The sequence below is a fragment of the Primulina huaijiensis genome, unplaced genomic scaffold (assembly GCF_012295235.1).
Source record: "Primulina huaijiensis isolate GDHJ02 unplaced genomic scaffold, ASM1229523v2 scaffold40277, whole genome shotgun sequence".
Classification (NCBI taxonomy): domain Eukaryota; kingdom Viridiplantae; phylum Streptophyta; class Magnoliopsida; order Lamiales; family Gesneriaceae; genus Primulina; species Primulina huaijiensis.
This window is the reverse complement of record NW_027359516.1, coordinates 440596-460191: the sequence shown is the minus strand read 5'-3', so window position 1 is coordinate 460191 and position 19596 is coordinate 440596. Positions and strand designations below refer to the sequence as shown.

Genomic DNA, 19596 nt, shown 5'->3' with positions numbered 1-19596 from the left:
GAGACGGAGGGAGCAGTTAATTTGGAGTGTAATTTTGTTTTTGCCTAAAATTGCATGTATTTTGTACATCGTGCTTCGATTATCGCCTTCAGTTACTGAATGATTGGGTAGCATTTTGAATTTTTGACTAAATTATTATAAAATAAAATATATTAAAATTTTAAAATAAGAAAAAAATTTATTATAACTAACATACTAACGAAAAAATTAGAAAAAAATATTATTTTGTTATAACAACATTGAGATGAGATTGGTCAGTTTCACGGATTTTTTTTCATATTCTCTCGTGAAAAAATATATATTTCTACGTCATTTTATCACAGAACGATAACATTTCCAAAATTTAAAAATTTATCTAATTCCTTAAAAAATGGAATTTTGTACATGGAAAACTAATTTATACACACACACATATATATATATACAAGATTACAAAAAAAAAATGAATTTATTCTAAGTATTTCACAAACTACTATATTGTTATTTATAGATCAATAAATAGTGTTTTTAAAAATATTTTAGTCTTGTTTTTTAATCACACAAACAGTATTTTAAAAATAACTGATAATATATATCGAATATAAAAAAAATTCATTAGATTTACATAAAAATGATCAAATATTTTATTTTCCTTTGATGATATCTCAACTATCATAATAATACAATATAATAAATTAGCAAAATAAGCATATAAAAAAACAATGTAGTGATATATATATTCTCCTCCACCAATGGCACCTGCATCACATAGGGTTACGGTATAAATTTTTAAAATAAATAAATAAATAGAGTTGACAGAGTTTGGTAGAACAATTAATAATAAAACTCAATGATGATTATTCACGATGCATCCACGTTCTTTCATTAGTTGTATGTACAAGTTGCTACACAAAAAATATCATACAATTCTTATTCTTATAATAATATAATATATATATATATATATAAGAAATATTTTTTCCAACATTAATGTTTTTAATAGTGTCAGATTTGTTAAATGAGTCTGGAGAATGAGATTGGAACAAAGTGAATAATTCTGTCATCGGAAATTGATCATGCATAGCTTAAACGTATTCCGTTACGTAGAACTCAAAATAATGAGATTTTGGTATAAAACTATGATTTAAAAGGGGAGTTTACATTAAGATCAGAACACCATCTCGATCGCAATGTCCAAAGGAGAATACAGATTCATGTATGGCGTATGTTTTTTCAATGCTCGCCCAACTCGTGCAAATCTGTATACAAGAAGAGTCCTTGAAGACCAACAATGCTCATCCTATGAGTTTTACAAAGAAGACACTTTTCATATTTTCTGGTACTGTGATTTCGCAAAAAAAGTATGGAAAGAATTTGTTTTATAGTCTTTATTGAATAGGTTCAAAAGAGGAGGCAGAGCCAGAAATACAAATACGGCTCTGCCTGGGCTAGAATTTTAAACTCAATAATCTTTTAATATTTTAAATTGATCTACACGGACTAATATCATATTATTCCAAAATTATACAAAATTTATATATAAATTTTTTTTAAAAAAAATTGGACCAGCCCGGGTATATATATATATATGTCCCTCCGCCCTTGGTTGGGGGATCTATTTCACTGGATGATGAACAATGGCACAACGATACAGTTTGGAACGCAAGAAACTTTCATGTGTTCCAAGTAAAAAAAACCAACTGAAGTGCTTGCCAGAGTAAAAAAAAAAAGAAGGTGATTTATGTCGATTATGTTCTTAACCAGCGCTTAATATTGGTTACAACCGGATGGAACTCAATGTTGGCAACCACCACCTCAAGGAGTAATCAAAGTGAATGTTGATGCATCTCTTATTGCTAGTTTGGATTACATTGGAGTCAGAATTGTGGAAGGAATAGTTATGGAGCAATGGTATTTGCTGAAAGACAGACTCTTCAAGGCAGCTTTACTCCTCGTATGGCTAAGTTAATTGCCATTAAGTTCGATTTTTTGAGTGCCATAGGAATGGGCTGAGACAAGATTATTATTGAATCAGATGGCTTTATAGCCATCCAAGCAATAAATCAATTCCATCATTGTTCAATGGAAGCTCCTGTGATAGATTACATCACCAATCTAAACTCGAATATGGAGAATGCTTTGATAAAGCGCTGTCCTCGTAGTGCCAATCATGTGGTACACGAATTGGCTCAAAGAAGTATTCTCTCTCGCTAGAACTTTGTTTTTTGGTATAAGATACATTTGTATCTCTAATCGTTTATAAACAGAGATTTGTAGATCCTTTGATAATAATGTTTCATAAAAAAAAGCATTAATTTTTTTAAAAGTTAACATATTTTTATATAATAAAAATTGTCTTTCTTTGCTCCTATCGCGTCCGTCTGTATAAAATTAATGATATACTGAAATCAAACGTCTTAAAAATGAAATGAAATGAAAAGTAAAATATATAACCACTAGTAAATGGGATAACTACAGTGTTCTTAAAGGTGCTCTCATAAAAAAATAATATTTAGACATAAATTTGTATTTTATAATAAAACGCATGAATGTCTCGAGGCATTTAGGCTTTTATTTATTAGGCGGTAGGTTGAATCATAGCAGAGCTTGTAAAATAAATTATCTTCATAACCCTGTTTTTAAAAAAAAATTCGAAAGTAAAAAACCCTGATAAAAAGGACAAATACGCACGTTTGATTAAAAAAAATTCTATTAATTTTACATAAAAGATTGTACAAGCCTTTTCCGATTTTGACTATAGCTTTAAAATACCGTTTGACAATGAAAGCGGGAAAAAAGAAAAAAGAAAAAAAAAGAATATTGATTGGTTGGTTCAATTCCAGACATCATAGTATAGTATGTATGTATGTATGTACAAGAAGGAACAAATGGGCTCGTTAGACCACAAACATGAATTGTGGTTGTCTGTTGAATTAATTGGACCTAGAAAAGATGGGCTGAAAGTGACATTTTAGTGAAACAAAATATTCATCAAAATAACAATTTTGATTACATATGCATACTGGTTTGATATTTTTAGTGATATTGTTACGTAATTATGTTTTGATTGTCAATTTTTGTTTCATTATCATCCAAATCACGTTATTAAATACACATAAGATCGAACGATTGTTATTTTACCAAAAATTATAGCGGGTGGTAATGATGCAACTCAAATATTTTGAATTGTATAGCAGTCCAAGTGTCATGGTTCGATCGTTTTACTTAGCAAAGACAATTATTACACTTCAACGATCTTCCTCTCAATAATTGTACTCCTTGCAGTCAATGTGAATATAACCCATGACTTTGGTTGTGATAGCAATTGTGAGATCGAGTCTTGCCGCTTTACCGAAAACTATAGTTGGTGATAATGATGCAACTCAAATATTTTAAATCACATAGCAGTCTAAGCGACATAGTTCAATCGTTCTACCTAACATGGATAATTATCGCACCTCTACAGTGACTAATATTTTTGTTAGATTTTTTTTTATAATTTGGAGGTTTAACATTGATATTAGTCATTTAATTACATAATGTTGAAAAAAAAAGACAATAAATTGATTGTCATAACATAGTTACATGATTATAACTGTCAGTTAAGAATACCAGACTCTAAAATCACGTATCGATATTAGGGATGACGATGGGAATATGTTTGGCACGGGTTTAGACAAACTCAAGAGCTGTCTCATCTCACTTCATACTCGTCCTACCCCATCCCATAAACCCATATTGGACCCGGAAAAATTTAATATACTTTCTAAATTTTATTTGATACAAATAAATTTTTTTTAAATTTAATAAATCATTAAATTTACATTTCAAATTTATATTACTGATATTTATATAAAAAAATATTATCAAACTGAGAAGTATGTAAATATATAGAAGTCCAAGTCGAAATATATTATCGAATATCTGTAATTTCATAATTATTAATAAATATATTTTCAGTATATTATTATAAACATCACTAAATATTATAAAGTTATTTTTTGAATGATAAAGAGCTTGCATTAACCCATTAACAAATCAAAGCGTATAACCGTCTTGATATACACATAGAAATTGCATTCTTAAATAAAACATTACTGCCATTAAGAAAACTAATACGAGCAAGTTCATGGGCGACTTGGTTGACGTCTCGAGAGCAATGTTGAATCGAAACTCGAGGTGTGTTCGCACAGATCAGGCGGATGGCTTCCACAATATTGTCTTCCTCGAAAAAGGGATCGCGATTCGAAATTGATTAGATTGCCTTAAGATCATCAGACTCCAAAATCCAGCATGACCAACCATGGTTTTTGGCCACCAAAAGCCCCTTGTGAATAGCTATCATTTTTACCATGTAAGACGGAAATCCGCCTTCCAAAATATGGCCTCCAGCAAGAAGGAGATGCCCATTCTTGTCTCTGTCCACAATGCCAATCTCAAAACGATCTTTAGACACAAAAATAACATCATCGACATTTAACCAAGACACCTAGGGGGGTGTTGGTTGCCAAGAAAACATCATGTCTTTCCTTGTGTGAATGGGATTATGATGACTGAGTCTGAATATCTCTCTTGTTCTATTAGCTCACACCAAAGCATCTTCTGGAGCCCGAGCAGTTTCATGGAAGATCAGCTGGTTTCTTTGGATCCACAAACTCCAACAAATCAAAATATGATTTCCCAAATTCCTTAGGCTGCCATTGTCAACAATCCAGTTGAACAAGTCACCAAAAAATCCAAATGAGAAACCTCTCAGTACGTGCCATAAATATGTATTTTCCAAAATTTGCGGACAAATCTGCATGACCAAAAAGCGTGAGAGATATCTTCCGACTGTGAAGCATATCTAGGACACATCTCATCCACCATAATCCCTCTTGATATCAGATTTGTTCTAACCAGTAGAGCATTGAAAATTAGACGCCAGAAGTGGTATTTTATCTTGTTGGTCTTGAGATTTCACATCTTCCGCAGAACTTTGGTGAATCCACAATACAATCCATTACTTGTTGAGACATCAATTTCTTGGGCTAGGTAGTATCTGGACTTTACAGAGTACTCACCATTAGATGTATAATGCTAGATTAATCTATCATAGCCCTGGCCAAAACCAACTGGCATTTGTTCCACTTCTGTCCATTCCATATCCCATAATATATTGTTTACCATACTCCCATCCCATCCCATCCCCCCTAGAATGCAACAACTCACCGACTTTTAGATGTAATTGGGGTGGATTGGGAATTGTAATGGATTTGAAAAGCTTTGGTTTTAACAGCCACAGATCATTGAATACATGAGAAACCACTGAACCGTTAGCTATTCTCCATCATATGTCTTTTCGCAGCAGCTCTCTTCCCCACATATATACTTCTCTGAACAAAAAATGGATTGTGACCCAACCGTGCATTCCAGAAATTGCCTGCTGAGAAGTACATCCTTTCATATAAAAAACCGGACAGTGAGTTTGGATTTGTCAATATTCGCCTTACTTGTTTGGCCAACAGAGCTTGGTTGAAAGATATTAAATCCCGAAAACCCATATTGCCTTGAGAATTAGGGTGACATAATAACTTCTGCTTTCTCCAATGTATCTTCTTTTCATCCCCTGTTGCGCCCCACCAGAACTTGACAATCATCGCACGCAACTTTTGGCAGAGAGTATTTGGTAATTGTAATAAGCTCGTGGTATAGGATGGGCTGGCTTGCGCAACTTTCTTGATAAAAACTTTTCTACCTCCCGCAGAAAGCATTTTACTTTTCCAGGTTTGCAACTCACGCCACATTTTTTCACGAATTCCATCAAACATGAGTTGTTTGTTCCGACCTATGAAAGATGGAAGTCCCAAGTAACATCATAAATCTCATTACGGCGCATTCCAAAAGAAGAGAATAATTGATTTTTCGTGGTTTGATTTGTGTTGGGACTAAAAGTGGTGCTTGATTTTTGAATGTTGATAAGCTGTCCTGATCCTACTTCATATTTTCCCAAAATATATCGAAATACTCAGTTTTCATTGGATCTGCTTGGTGTCATCCGCAAAGAATAGATGTGTAATTTCTGGTGCAACGAATACCCCTCAAATCACCCCTGAATGCTCTTCTCTTGATAAGTGAAGATAAACCTCGAGAGCAGAGTAAGAACAAATATATGGATAATGGACAACGTTGTCGGAGTCTTCGAGATGGTCTAAAGAAACTTGAAGAACGGCCGTTCATAACTTATAAGCATGACCATTTTTTGTTCTTATACATAGTAGACATTATAAATTATTAATTTTTTTCCAAAAAACTGATATAAATTATTTATATATCATTTCCCAAATTCTACCAACAGCTTAATTTTCCCATATCCACAAATTTGAGACCCAAATTTAAATAGAATAACACATTCTAATATCAAAGTACTTTACCACTAATTATTTAAACTAATGTAACTTATAGTGTATGTCACATATTTCGAAGACATTTATATTTATAATTTTTTGTTATAAATCACGACATTAATTTTTTTTAGAAAATTGAATATATAGGATATCACACATTATTGGAGTTAATTTTGTGATAAGTGACTTCTTTCTTTTGATTTTTCGCTAGAACAATAATTTTTTTTTAAAATGTGGTAAGTCTGTCTCACAGTTCAATTTTATGAAACAAAACTTTTATCCGACTCGATTAATGTAAAATATTAATTTTATTAATCCTAAAAATATTAGTTTTACCTCTTCAAGTGTATTTAAAATAATTTTGAAAAGATCATTTTTTTAAATAAATAATTGATCAAAGTTAAAAAACAAAGACAAAAACTTGTGTGAGACAGATATCTTATTTGAGTCATCCATAAAAAAAGTATTACTTTTTATGCTAAGAATATTATTTTTTATTGTGAATATCGGTAGGATTGACCTATATTACAGATAAAAATACGTAGAACCGTCTCACATGATATATGATCAAAAACAAAATACCCACCATAATGGATAGGCAAGTTTCCCGAAGCCAAAGCTCCCAAATTCCAAAAGACAAGTTTTCAATTTTGTACCAAGCAATTGAATTCCATGGCAAGCTAAGTTTTAAGCTAGTTTCATGACAGATTAATGGAGGTTCTAATCAAATTACCACTCACAAAATTTCCCGCCATTTCGTCATTCTCCGCCTCCTCCAACCGCTGGTCGATGCTTTCGCTCCGTTCATGACTCTGCTGCTCAATCAGTATCTCAATCTCTCCACGAAACTACTCCCGATCAAACTGTTCATATCATTCTCTTCGAAGGCTTCGTTCCTCTTTGCGAGGTCAAACCCTAGATTCAAGGCGATGTCCACCTCTCGCCCCTCTGCATTCGATGTCCTCATGTCCAATTCTTCCAAGAAAAAGCAGTCACAGCAGCAGAAGCCGCAGCAATCCTCTCCCAGAAAGCGCAAAAACCCCGCTGACATTTCAAAAACTTCTAGTTTGAACCCTAATGTCAGTGATTCAGGTAGTCCCGTTGCTAAACCGATTGAAAGTGCAAATTTAGGCCAAACTGGAAATGCCCTTGTGGAGACTTTGTCAAAAGATGGCGAACAAGCTGCAATTGGTCCAACCATAGCTGAAGATACCCGTGCATCGGGGAGTTCAAAACAGGAGAATATTAAAAGTAAAGAATTAAATTCCAAACAGGGTGGGTTGGGAACTGCTGATTCGGATAAAGATTCAGTGGTGGTGAAGAAGCCCAGAATGTCTATTACTCCTGACGAGAGCGTAGTGGAGTTGAAGAAAAAAGCTGCGAAGTTCAATGTGAATGGTGCAGCATATTGGGCTGTGGGAGAGCGGGTGCCTTTTATGTTCGTAGTTAAGGCTTTTGATGCTATATCAAAGGAATCCGGGAGAATTGCTATTACTGAGATCGTGTGCAATATGCTTAGGACTGTGATCGAGACCACACCGGATGATTTAGTGGCTGTGGTGTACCTCTTGGCAAATAGGATTGCTTCCGCGCATGAGGGGTTGGAACTAGGAATTGGGGACGCTTCAATTATCAAGGCCCTTGCAGAGGCTTGTGGGGGTAAAGAAGCACATGTTAAGAAGCAGTACAAGGTGATGAGTTTATTCTAGATGATTGTTGGAGTGTAATTGAAAGTTTTTTCGGAGCTTTTCTTTTTTAAAGTGCATAATTATCACGTGGAATGTAATAAGATTTGCCACGCTGTGGTCATTGGGAAGCATGGATTTGTAGTAAAACATGAGTTTAAAATGAAAATTCATGTGGATCCAGCATAAAACTAAGAGGAAAGCTTTTTAATAAAAAATTATTTTTGTTAAGAAATGCTTTCTGTATCATCAACAAAAGGTCTGAATATGCTCTGTATTCCTCAAATTTTAAAGGCACCTGTCTGCCAATTGCATTTCTAATTTCCTCGGCATAAATATTTTGAAAGAAGCAAACGTATGGAATTTTTAATAAAATTATCAATGTGATTGAGGTGGTATGTCCATAGTTAATGCTAGTGAAGGTGATGTTTTTATGCTGTGTGAGTGGTGGTCGATTGGACTTCCAGTCAACTTTTGATTTGTTCTAGCTTTTATGTGTTTCGCTATGAGTAACTATGATGGACCTGCTTTTATATGAGTTAATTATTTCCATCTGCTCCTATCAAGGAGTTTATTAAATTCATCATTTCAATGTCAACTGATGATAGGAGCTTGGAGATCTGGGTCTTGTGGCTAAAGCCAGTCGATCATCACAATCTTTGATGCGCAAACCAGAAGCATTAACTGTTGCCAAAGTTTTTGATACTTTTCGGCTTATTGCCAAGGTACTTGAGTTCCGTTTGGTTATCCTTTTATGTATGATTTGGGGTCGAAGAAGATGTTTCAGTTGTGACTTGTCTATTTTAAATTTGTTTTCTGTTCAGATGTTATATCTTGATTTGTTTTATTTGAAACATTTTTTTTGCCAATGCTTACTTAACTTACACCATCCAAGAATAGGGTCCTCACTCCACCGGTTTAGATACAAGGATAACTGTTGCTTTTATTATTTCTTTTGTTGAGCTTCAGTAGCTATACACAACTGTACTGGGAATGTAGTGGAATTTCTATTTTTATTGTCTTCATCATATATCATAGAAACATGACGCAAGAAATATGAACTGAATTTACCAATGATTTTGAGAAACGAAGTCAAGCAAATGGCTTCATAAAGATACAACTTTTATCTCAGTTTCTTCGTTATGTACGGATCTTTGGAGTTGCAAATTTTCTCTAGTGCTAGAGTTTTTGTGGGGCGTTGATTGTTGAAGATATGTGGCTTTTGATTATGGATATGTTAGCATAAAGTAAAATCATTTAAATCGATAAATTAATTGCCTCTTAAGATATCTTCTATATTTTATTTCGAAACCTTAAGGGACATTCTCTGTGCATTCAGCGAGATTAATTTTTACAGAACATATAAAGTAGATGGAACATTATAAATCCTATTTTTTGGGCCTTTTTGTTCATGTAGGAACGGAATCCAATTTTTGGGTGTGTGTGAGAGAGAGAGGGAGAGGGAGAGGGAGAGGGAGAGGGAGAGAGATGGTGTAGCTGTGGGCCTAGAGAGAGATAGTTTATATTGAGGACTGGTATGCTTTTTTTACTCAACTCAATTTGAATGGATTATCTGATTAAAGAGTCCCATCATTGAAAGAATTATACCCATGCTATGGATTTTACCCTTTTTTATATGTAATTTATTCTCAGTGTTAATAGGAAAAAAATGGGGGCTTCAACAATTTTTGTCCATACATCTTCCTTTTCTAAAGGAGTTAGATAAAATATTGATGTAATAATGTAATCATAGGGATGCCTTACCCGTCTATTGGCTCCAGCCTCTTACACATTTCACTAAATATTGCATTTGGGTTGATAGATTGTTATTTTATTGAAAAAAATAATTATTTGTCAATAATTTATCTGTCAGATGTAACTTGTAGATGGACATTAATGTCTGTTTGTTCATAGTTTATACCTCTCTCTTTGATACCTGTCATTGAAAGTTGTACTTTTGGTTGAAGGAGGGTGCAATCTGTCAGTCACATTTTATGCAGAAAAGCTTGTGCTATTAAAACTGTCATAATTGATGTATGTAGATGTTCATATGCAGGTGCATATGTTTTTTGTTGCTTGTTCTGAGCTTGTAGGCTGTATTCATTGTTATTTTCGTGGTGCAGTGAGTGATGGCCTCTTGAGTTCTGAAATTAAGTTTTTTTTTTGGGCATAAAATTGTGATTGTTGGCAGGAATCTGGCAAGGACAGTCAAGATAAGAAAAAGAGTCACATAAAAGCGCTACTAGTCGCAGCCACTGATTGTGAACCTCAGTATTTGATTCGTTTACTCCAGGTTAGCTGATTCGAACATTCGTAGTTCATCTGGTTCTTATTGTGTAGTGTAAAACTGGTTTTAGTGATATATACAGACAAAGCTGCGTATTGGGCTGGCGGAACAAACGCTTTTGACCGCACTTGGACATGCTTCAGTTTATTCTGTGAAGCACTCATCACCTCATGCAAAGGTTGAGAATCCTCTAGAAGAGGTATGTTGTAATGCTCTAAGTAGGTAGACTATTATCCTTGCAGTTTGCGATGTTTGAGAACACAATGAAAAATAAGGCCATTTTATGGCACGCAAATATGTAGCGATAGATATTTCTTGACTGTTTTTACTGCAACAAGAATGACTGCTTTAATTTTCTGGAGCTAGTTTGCTGCTATGTCAAGCAATAAATTCCTCCACTGCTATTTTTTAGCCTTTTTCCCTAACAACTTGATTTTTTTATATTTCACTCATTAAACTCGATAGCATTTCGAGATGATTTCCATCTTTTAAGTTCTAATTAGTAAATTCATGTTGATAAACAAGGGAACTTGGAAAATAATTGAGAAAGATGTTCTGATTCTTGATTTCACTGTTATTTTCTCAAGCTTGCTGCTTATCTTGGATCAATGTTGACATGGTTCCTTCTACTTTCTAGTACGGGTGCAAATTGTTCAAATATTGATTGCTTGGGTTTTTGGGAATTAGAAACTGGAATCAAGGGCTTTCCGGGCTTGTTTTCTGACTCGAAGCAGTACCCAAAAAGGATGCACCCAGAAGAAAAAATTAATGATAAAAGTGTACCTACCCCGAGGAAACTTGAAGTAATGAGTCTTAAAGGATGCACATAACTTAGATCATATTTTCTAAATTCTATAATTAAAAAAGAGACAAACATGAAATTTTGACTATGCATGGTTTGAGCAGCAAGCAATCGTAAAGTTATGTCTTAATGAGGCTACATTTCAAGGGAAGGTCTCTGCTTCAAGTACCGTAAGGTGACTGATTATGTTACCATAATCAGGCAGATCACGGCTTACTTAAAACCCTTTTAGTTAGTGGTAGGACAAGATTTCATAAATTACATGACTCAGAAATATTCAGCCCGTTCTTCTCAATTTTGACACTTCATTAATATGGTAAAAGATCTCCATTAATTAAAATGACATTTCGTGTCTGTACTTTTGTGCCTTTAAATTTTACATTCATCTTACCTATGTTTAATTTCTTGTAGCGAATCTAAATATATTTGATTCATCATACTTATGATTTGCTTTTTATTTTTTGAATTGATCTTTTATTTTTTCCATACAATCTTTCTGTCAGGCTGCAAAAATTGTCAAACAAGTTTATTCTGTAATTCCTGTGTATGATAAAATAGTCCCAGCTCTTCTTTCTGCGGGGGTATGGAATCTCACAAAGACATGTAGCTTTTCTCCTGGTATTCCAGTTGGACCCATGTTAGCTAAACCAACAAAAGGAGTATCTGAAATTGTGGAAAAGTTTCAAGAAATGGAGTTTACCTGTGAGTACAAGTACGATGGAGAACGTGCACAGGTAGTGATACCTTGTTAAAGAAATATGTTTATATCCTTGAGTTTAGGCTTTTAAGAAGAGGAAATTTATGCTGCAATTGTCTATATTCCATGTAGATACATTACATGGATGATGGTTCAGTTGAGATATACAGTAGAAACGCAGAAAGAAATACTGGAAAGTTTCCGGATGTTGTTGCTGCAGTCACTAGGTGGTCTTTATTTCATAAAAATGTATATAATGTTCTCTCTGCCTAGATATTGGAATGTGATGCTTGTTAAACAGTGTTATAAAATCGCATAGGCTCTGGCTGACCGCATCTATAAAGTGTTAGTTAGGCGGCAAGTACGCCTAGGTGGACTTAGGCGGCTGTAGACAGCCGGAAATTATCTTTTTTTGGTCTTTTTATTCTAAAAGTTTTTTGGGCTTTTAATTTAATTTAAACACAATTAAAAAAATGAAAAGCATTATTTTACAGGCCTTAAACCATAGTCCAACAAGAAATGCGATTTATTGACTTGTCCTAACAAATCAAACTTCATCCTTTTATGTTGATACCTTGGAATCCGCATATCAGTAGCTAGTCCCTGCCTAGGCGCTGGTCTGACACTCGACTAGAGCCTAACGAATTTTAGAATGTAAAATATATTCCTAAAATCCTTCTTGACACCATTCAGTTTCACGCTGTTTGTGCGAATTTCCTTGACAGTGCAGCATACCATTTTACCTGGCCTGTCAATTGACTTGAAGTGCGAGATGTCTTGCTTCTGTTGTGTATAGAAAAACCGTCTTACTCTGAAAAAGTAATGGATTTTTGAAAACACAGGGTTTTGTCATTTTTCTTAGTTGTATATTACAGCTGATTTGATTGAAATAAAATTGTTAGTTACTCAAGTCTTGAAGTTTAGGCCGTCTTGGTTCGTGAAGTTGAGTAATTATAGTTTGTGGTCTTTGTTCGGGTGAGTGGAATATGAAACATAGTAAGTCAAGAAATATGTGGTCATGAAAGGAGCATGTGATCCACTAAAATATATGTGTATGTTTTCATCAATTCGAGAATCCCCGTCCCCTCTTTCTGCTCTGGTGGTCTTGTTGATTTTTGTGTTGATTTAGTGATCATATTTAACTCTCATTTCTGAGACGGTAGAAATTTTGATGCTGCATGTTTTTGACAGAAAAATTCTTTATAAGTTATTTTATGCTAATAATGTTGGTTTATTATTCATTTCTTATTTTCCTTATAGTTAACTAAAATAACATGTGGAATTATGTACCTTTTATATATTTTTGTTCTTTGTGTAGTTTGAGATTTTACGCTATAGTGACTGGTCATTAACGTTAACTGTCTTAATGCAGATTAAAAACACCTTCAGTGACATCATTTGTACTCGATTGTGAACTAGTTGCATACGACCGAGAGAAGAAGAAAATCCAGCCTTTCCAGGTGAAAAATTTTGGATTTAAGTTACGAGGATTAATTTTCTAACTACTAAAGGTTCTCATTGAATTTTTTTATCCTCAATCGAATAGCTTGATCTATGTTATGTATCTGTATCTCTTGAAAACAGTGGTTTTTTAACTTTCATATTTTTAAGTACTCCAATCCATCAAGATGGCTAGATAGAGCCTCAAAAATTTCTTCTCACCAAGGAAACATGAAGTGTTAGCGAGATGTTTGATTGAAAACATGATTGATTCTGCATGACATTGATAGGTACCAGATCCTCATGAACTTAGCCGATACAAAACTATATGATAACACCTAATTTTTTCGATTCGGCTGTTTTGGCAACCATATCAAATTACTTGTTTAGAAAATAGCTGCTCAAATCGTTAACCTTTTTATAACCATGTTATGTTGTGTACGTTTAGTCCTCTCTTTGATATCTTCTTTGTAAGGAGACATGTTTTTTTAACAAAATTATTTGAGAATGCATATGGTTTTGATTTTTGAAATTTCAGCTTCTGTTCTCAATCTAGCTTTAATTCAATGGATGCTTTCATTTAAAAGTTAGAAATTGGAACCATGGAATAAAGAATGCTTGAACCCATTTCACTCTGAAGTTTCCTATCACATGAATGGGCTTGGCTGGTTCATCTAAATTTGGAAATTGGAGCTGATGTGGAATGAAGAATATGCAAAATAATTTTAAATATGTTCTCTGAATTAATAAGCAAAACAGGTCATTCACGTTTAGTTTCACCTTTTTCCTTTATGACTTTTGAGTGCCTCTCACAAGTCTCAATGTTACTTTTTTTTCAATTTAATTTTTGCTCATTCTTATGCCGCAATTTGAAGTTCTTCGTGCAGCACCTGCATATGCTAATCATTTTGTGTTTGTTTGTCTTTACCAATGTTATGGTATGTTTATATATTATAAATGTTGTTCCTCCGGCAGATTCTCAGTACGCGTGCTCGGAAAAATGTTGCGTTGAGTGAAATAAAAGTCAATGTGTGCATATATGCCTTTGATATTCTCTATCTTAACGGCCAACAACTTCTACAGGAGCAACTTAATGTTCGTAGAGAGGTATGATTTCCATTGTGGGTTAATTATTTAAGACTTTTGTCCCAGCTAAGAACTAGTGATAAATGGTGTTGCCCGTCTCGGTTTCTTTTTAGCGACTGTGTCATCTTCATGTGGTTATTATGGTCGTGATACTGTTGAATTGAAGGGCATAAGCTTTCTTAACTCTTAAGTGTTTGAAAATGATGTTGAGAGAGTGTTAGGATATAAATTTTTTTAAAAAATTAATGAAAAGGGTAAAATATTGTATTGACTGATAGAAAGAGCATAGAGAAAAATTAATTATGTAGTTATTATATTTGGATTAGTTGATTAAAATTGTGAATTGATGCGGAGTGTAAACATTTCAAAAAGAAAGTAATGAAGGTGGTTGAATTATATTGCCCGAACAATGTTTGAACTCTTGAGTTGAATCAAGAGCACAGCCAAACAGCACTGTCTTTCGAATTTCACACTTTTTTTGAGAGCTGAGGTTTATTTGTTTTTGCTTTATGAGCTTGTGCTTGAGAATCTTTACTCCTTGTGTTTCTTATTGTATAAAATGCTGAATCTTCAACTGGGTGATTTGCTGTTACGTTTCTGTAATTTACTTTAACAACTTCTAATGATATTTTACGTATCTTAAGTATCTGATGATGGATATATGAAATTTGTTTTCTTTTACTCAACTTTATTACTGATGTTCATAATCTCAATCAGAATCCTTGTTCTTATTTACTTTGTATTCGTTATTTTTTTTTTTTAAAAACAATTCTCTCTGATGTATTATTACTCACTTGAGAGTGTGTGTGTGTGTGTGTGTGTGTGTGTGTGCAGAATCTTTACAAGTCATTTCAGGAGGAAGTTGGATTTTTTCAGTTTGCTACTGCACTAACATCAAATGATCTCGAGGAAATACAAAAATTTCTTGAAGATGCTGTTAGTTCTAGGTGATTCTAATATTTATGGTTTTATGTCGTGATATATTTGAGATGTGCACTGATGTATTTTGAGACATTCACCAACTTTCTGGTGTTCTTCAAAATTAATGTTCGTTAGTTATTCTTGTATTTTGTGCAAAATTCCTTTGTCCACGCCAAAGCTGTCAACTGTTGACATATTTCCTTTCTCATGATACTCACAAATTCTTCTTTTCAGCTCTGAGGGGTTGATTATCAAAACCTTGAATAGAGATGCAACATATGAGCCTTCAAAACGGTCTAATAACTGGTTAAAATTGAAAAAAGACTACATGGAGAGGTACTGATTATCTCTGAATTTGTTTGAGCTATAGATACTGCACACATGTCAAGTTACAGTTTATTAGTTATGCTTTGCAGTATTGGTGATTCTTTGGATCTGGTTCCCATTGCTGCATTCCATGGAAGGGGAAAACGTACTGGTAATTCACAAATATACTTTCTTCAGTTGAGAGGATATCAAATATGTATTGATGCTATGCATGTATCCATTTTAATGCATTATCTTGCTTACTTAATGTGATTGTTTTGGATTTGAAATTATAGTTAATTTTTGTTGCTTCTCGAATTATCGGCTGTTCTATTTTTTTCTTATAGGTGTGTATGGCGCCTTTCTCCTTGCTTGTTACGATAATGACAAAGAGGAGTTTCAAAGCATTTGCAAAATCGGTAAGTTCTGCTTCTAGCTGTTATCAGCCAACATTTTGGCGTCACAGGATGGCTTATAACGTATCTGCTGACTTATATATATTTTTTTGTCTAAACAACATGTAAACTTGTATCTTTAGGCACCGGCTTTTCCGAAGCAGTGCTTGAGGAACGTTCTGCCAGTCTTCGATCTAAAGTTATTCCCAAGCCAAAGGTTTGTTTAGTTCAAATATTAATTTACCAATCGGAATGTGTGTGTTTTTTCTGTACTAATTAATTTCTTTATATGCTTGACATGTATGCAATCTCCAGTCATATTACAGGTATTCAGATTCGTTAAGTCCAGATGTGTGGTTCGAACCAACTGAGGTAGCAATTACATCTTTTACTTTATGTGTGCTTTACATACATGTTCATGTAATTTACAAACACATGCACAGCTATGTCCTTGTCTAATAGCAGAAAAGAATTGATGAGTGTTCCTATTGTTAATAATAAAGTTCTGTTCAAGACGAGAACTCTTACGGGTTATTGAAAAAGATTTCCAAATTTTTTTACCTTTATATAGGTTTATTCTCTATAAGGAAATGTAATTCCTTTAATCCCACTGTCAAAAATTTAAATATTTCTATATATGATGAAGTGTGTCAGTTGCGTTCTCATTTAGGTTTGGGAGGTGAAAGCTGCAGATCTAACTATCAGCCCTGTTCATCGTGCTGCCATTGGTATTGTAAATCCTGAGAAGGTACAACCACTGCAAAATTCACAAGTTCTAGGTTTCATGTGTTAATTTATTTGTGCTGTGAATCGAGTGGTTGACATCCCATCTCATTTGTTTTCTCTTTAAATTTGTTTTGCTAAGGGAATTTCTCTACGATTTCCACGGTTGCTGCGTGTTCGAGAAGATAAGAATCCAGAGCAGGCATCTTCATCTGATATGGTAAATGAATTTTACAGTTTCTTGGTTTCAGCCAAGTTTCTTGCTTATTTACTTTTTTCTCTTATTCATCTGAAGCTGACAAGGTGTTTAATCTATAAGCTATTTCTTTGGTAAATTAGGTTGCTGATATGTATAATGCTCAGAAACACAATCAGCGAGATAATCAAGATGACAAAGAGGATGATTGAGATAAGGAAAAAAATGCCTCTCTCCTTAGTATATGGAGCTGGTTCCTTCATTCATAAGAATGTAAGCTGGATTGTTTTTGCAATATATATGTTTTTGTAAGTCAAATTATGCGTGTTTCCCTCATCAAAACACTGGAAAAATGTATATTACACTGATGTTTTCGACCCATGTTGCATGCTTCGTTGAAGCTATTTGAAACAAATTTATCCACCATAACAATAATAATCTCAGTAGCGAAGCCAGAGGGGTGTAGCTAAGTTATTTTATAAACTCCTATTTTTTGGTTTACATTTAGTACATGAGTGCGCTCCTCTAAATTCTTCAAGTTTAAGTATAAAAAATTATGGAACTGAAGAACATTCCGTGCGAGTGAATTTGAAAGTCCGTGATTTGTTTAATCTGCAGGATGGCAGCCATGTTAATGAATCGGCAGCTCATGCTAGAGATTTGAATGTTCATTTCCTAGTAAGATTTCCAGTTGTACTAACATAAACCGTGGCATAATTCATATTAGTTGTCAGTTAAGTCATGCCTCTCTTTCTTACATTCTCATGTCTATTGTATACTTTTAAAATTCTTTATTGCCAGTTTTCATAGACTTTATTTTGTTAAAATCCGAAAATTGGGTGTATTTGTGGGTGGCTTTTACGCGGAAAAAGAGAATGGCATAAAGAATACACCTGCCTATGGCTGTGAGTGTCCATCTAGAAAAATTTGACACAGAACTTGCTGTGTACTATAGCTGTTACCTAGCCATTGATTGTTTGTTTGTTTGTTTGGGTTGGCATGTTTGAATATTTTCCATGTGATTTTGCAAATCTATGGAGTCATGAGGCGTATTCCGAATACCACGTAAGTTGCTGTCAACATACCTCGGATGATCGAATTTTAAATTTTAAAGAATTTATCTTAAGATTTTTAAAATTTGTGCATTTGAGATGGGACGATTATTGTCCGCATGGCTCGGGTCCGAGTATAGTATGAATGTTGTGTTTTGTTGAAATTAGGGGTACAAGAATGTTGGTTTCAAGAAAATGTGATCCGGCCATTGAATTTCAATGGTTTTTTTTTCTTCCTTTTTCCCTTTTCTCTTCTTTATCTTACCGTGTGGACCAATCTCGAATGATTTATTGGGGTTCGGTCCCCTATAATTCCAACCGCCTTTCGCGCCAAAATTCAACCAATCCGTGCCCATATGTAAATATGTACCATGAAGCGGAAAAAGTGGAATACTTCACGTTGACTTAATTTTGTTTTTGCCAATTGTCTTGTAATAAAAAACGGCTTCAACAATAACATAGGTGATGTTTTATATATATATATAACAAATCGTGAAAAATAATATTCATGCACACGAATCATTACCATATCTAAGAGGGATGCTTGTATGAGTAAAGATAATCTGCTTTTGGATTTGTTCACTTGTCCTTATCCATAATGGACCTTTCTTGTGTGTAATTGGTAGTAACATCCCGTAGAAACGTGCAAAATAATTCTTTCTTTCATTTTTTTGTTTCCTGTCCTAGCTTTTGGAAGATATGATTATCCAAGAAGGTAAATTTTAAACTAAAGCAATTGCTGTAATAAGATAAATATGTAAATTAAAGAAAAAAAACAAATGGGATCTGGAGGTGGATCTCAAATTTGATATGTGGGAACCTACACGAGCCGTGTCTTTCACTAGGGGTGGGGTGGGGTCGGGTATGGATCTGTCTTATAACCTTCTTGCTTAATTTTTATCTCTATAAAAATTTTGAATATTTTTTCTCTCCATCTCGTACTCGAAAAGTGTTGGAATCTGAACGTTCGAATCTGGTCAAGTAATGAGAGGATGTCGTGATAAATATTTTTTTAATACTTTGAATCTGGATAAGACACGTCGATTTTTAAGTTTAATGAGTATGAGAACGATAGAGAATGCACATAATCATTAAAAATTAAATCATCTTTCTCGGAAATTACAAATAATCTGAAACAACTTCTTTACTATTCAGAGCAAATCCAAAACAAAAATTAGCATGCGGAATCATTGTCTCGTTAAACCATCATACAACATTCTCAAGCTCCATTTGGCATCGATCAATATTTTGTTAGTTTAATAATGTTTAGCGATTATATTTGTTCACTAATGAAATTTTATGATTACATTGTGTTCCTTTGATTTTTCTCTGTGTAGGCCGAAGGAGAAAATATGATGATAAATTCTTTTTTCATTTTGCATGATTGTATTTGAATTATAAATTATAATATTTGCCTACATGAATTTTTTATTTTGATGAATTATTTAATCATTAATTTAAGACCTAAAATTGTTATCTATGAATGGCTAGTCTTCTTCAAATGTGTTAGCCAATTTCTAGGGGTTAATAATATTATAATAGTTTTTCAATCAGGACGAGAATCCCGACAATTCGGGTCGGGAAAGCGCATATTGATATATTTTCGGGACGAATCGAGATTTTGGAAGATTTTGTCAGCCC

At 33.8% G+C, this 19596-nt stretch overlaps 1 protein-coding gene across 1 annotated transcript; it reads left to right on the top strand.

Moving 5' to 3' along the window:
- The first annotated feature begins 6965 nt into the window (after positions 1-6965).
- On the top strand, positions 6966-18190 carry LOC140969245 (DNA ligase 1-like). The gene is made up of 18 exons (XM_073430539.1): positions 6966-8056; positions 8659-8775; positions 10242-10343; positions 10420-10536; positions 11643-11873; positions 11969-12063; positions 13209-13296; positions 14252-14383; positions 15197-15309; positions 15518-15619; positions 15700-15761; positions 15937-16008; positions 16128-16201; positions 16300-16356; positions 16655-16732; positions 16850-16927; positions 17047-17176; positions 17522-18190. Exons 1-17 carry the CDS (start codon positions 7172-7174, stop codon positions 17113-17115), a joined length of 2472 nt encoding a protein of 823 aa, XP_073286640.1. The 5' UTR covers positions 6966-7171; the 3' UTR covers positions 17116-17176; positions 17522-18190.
- Positions 18191-19596: the final 1406 nt, after the last annotated feature.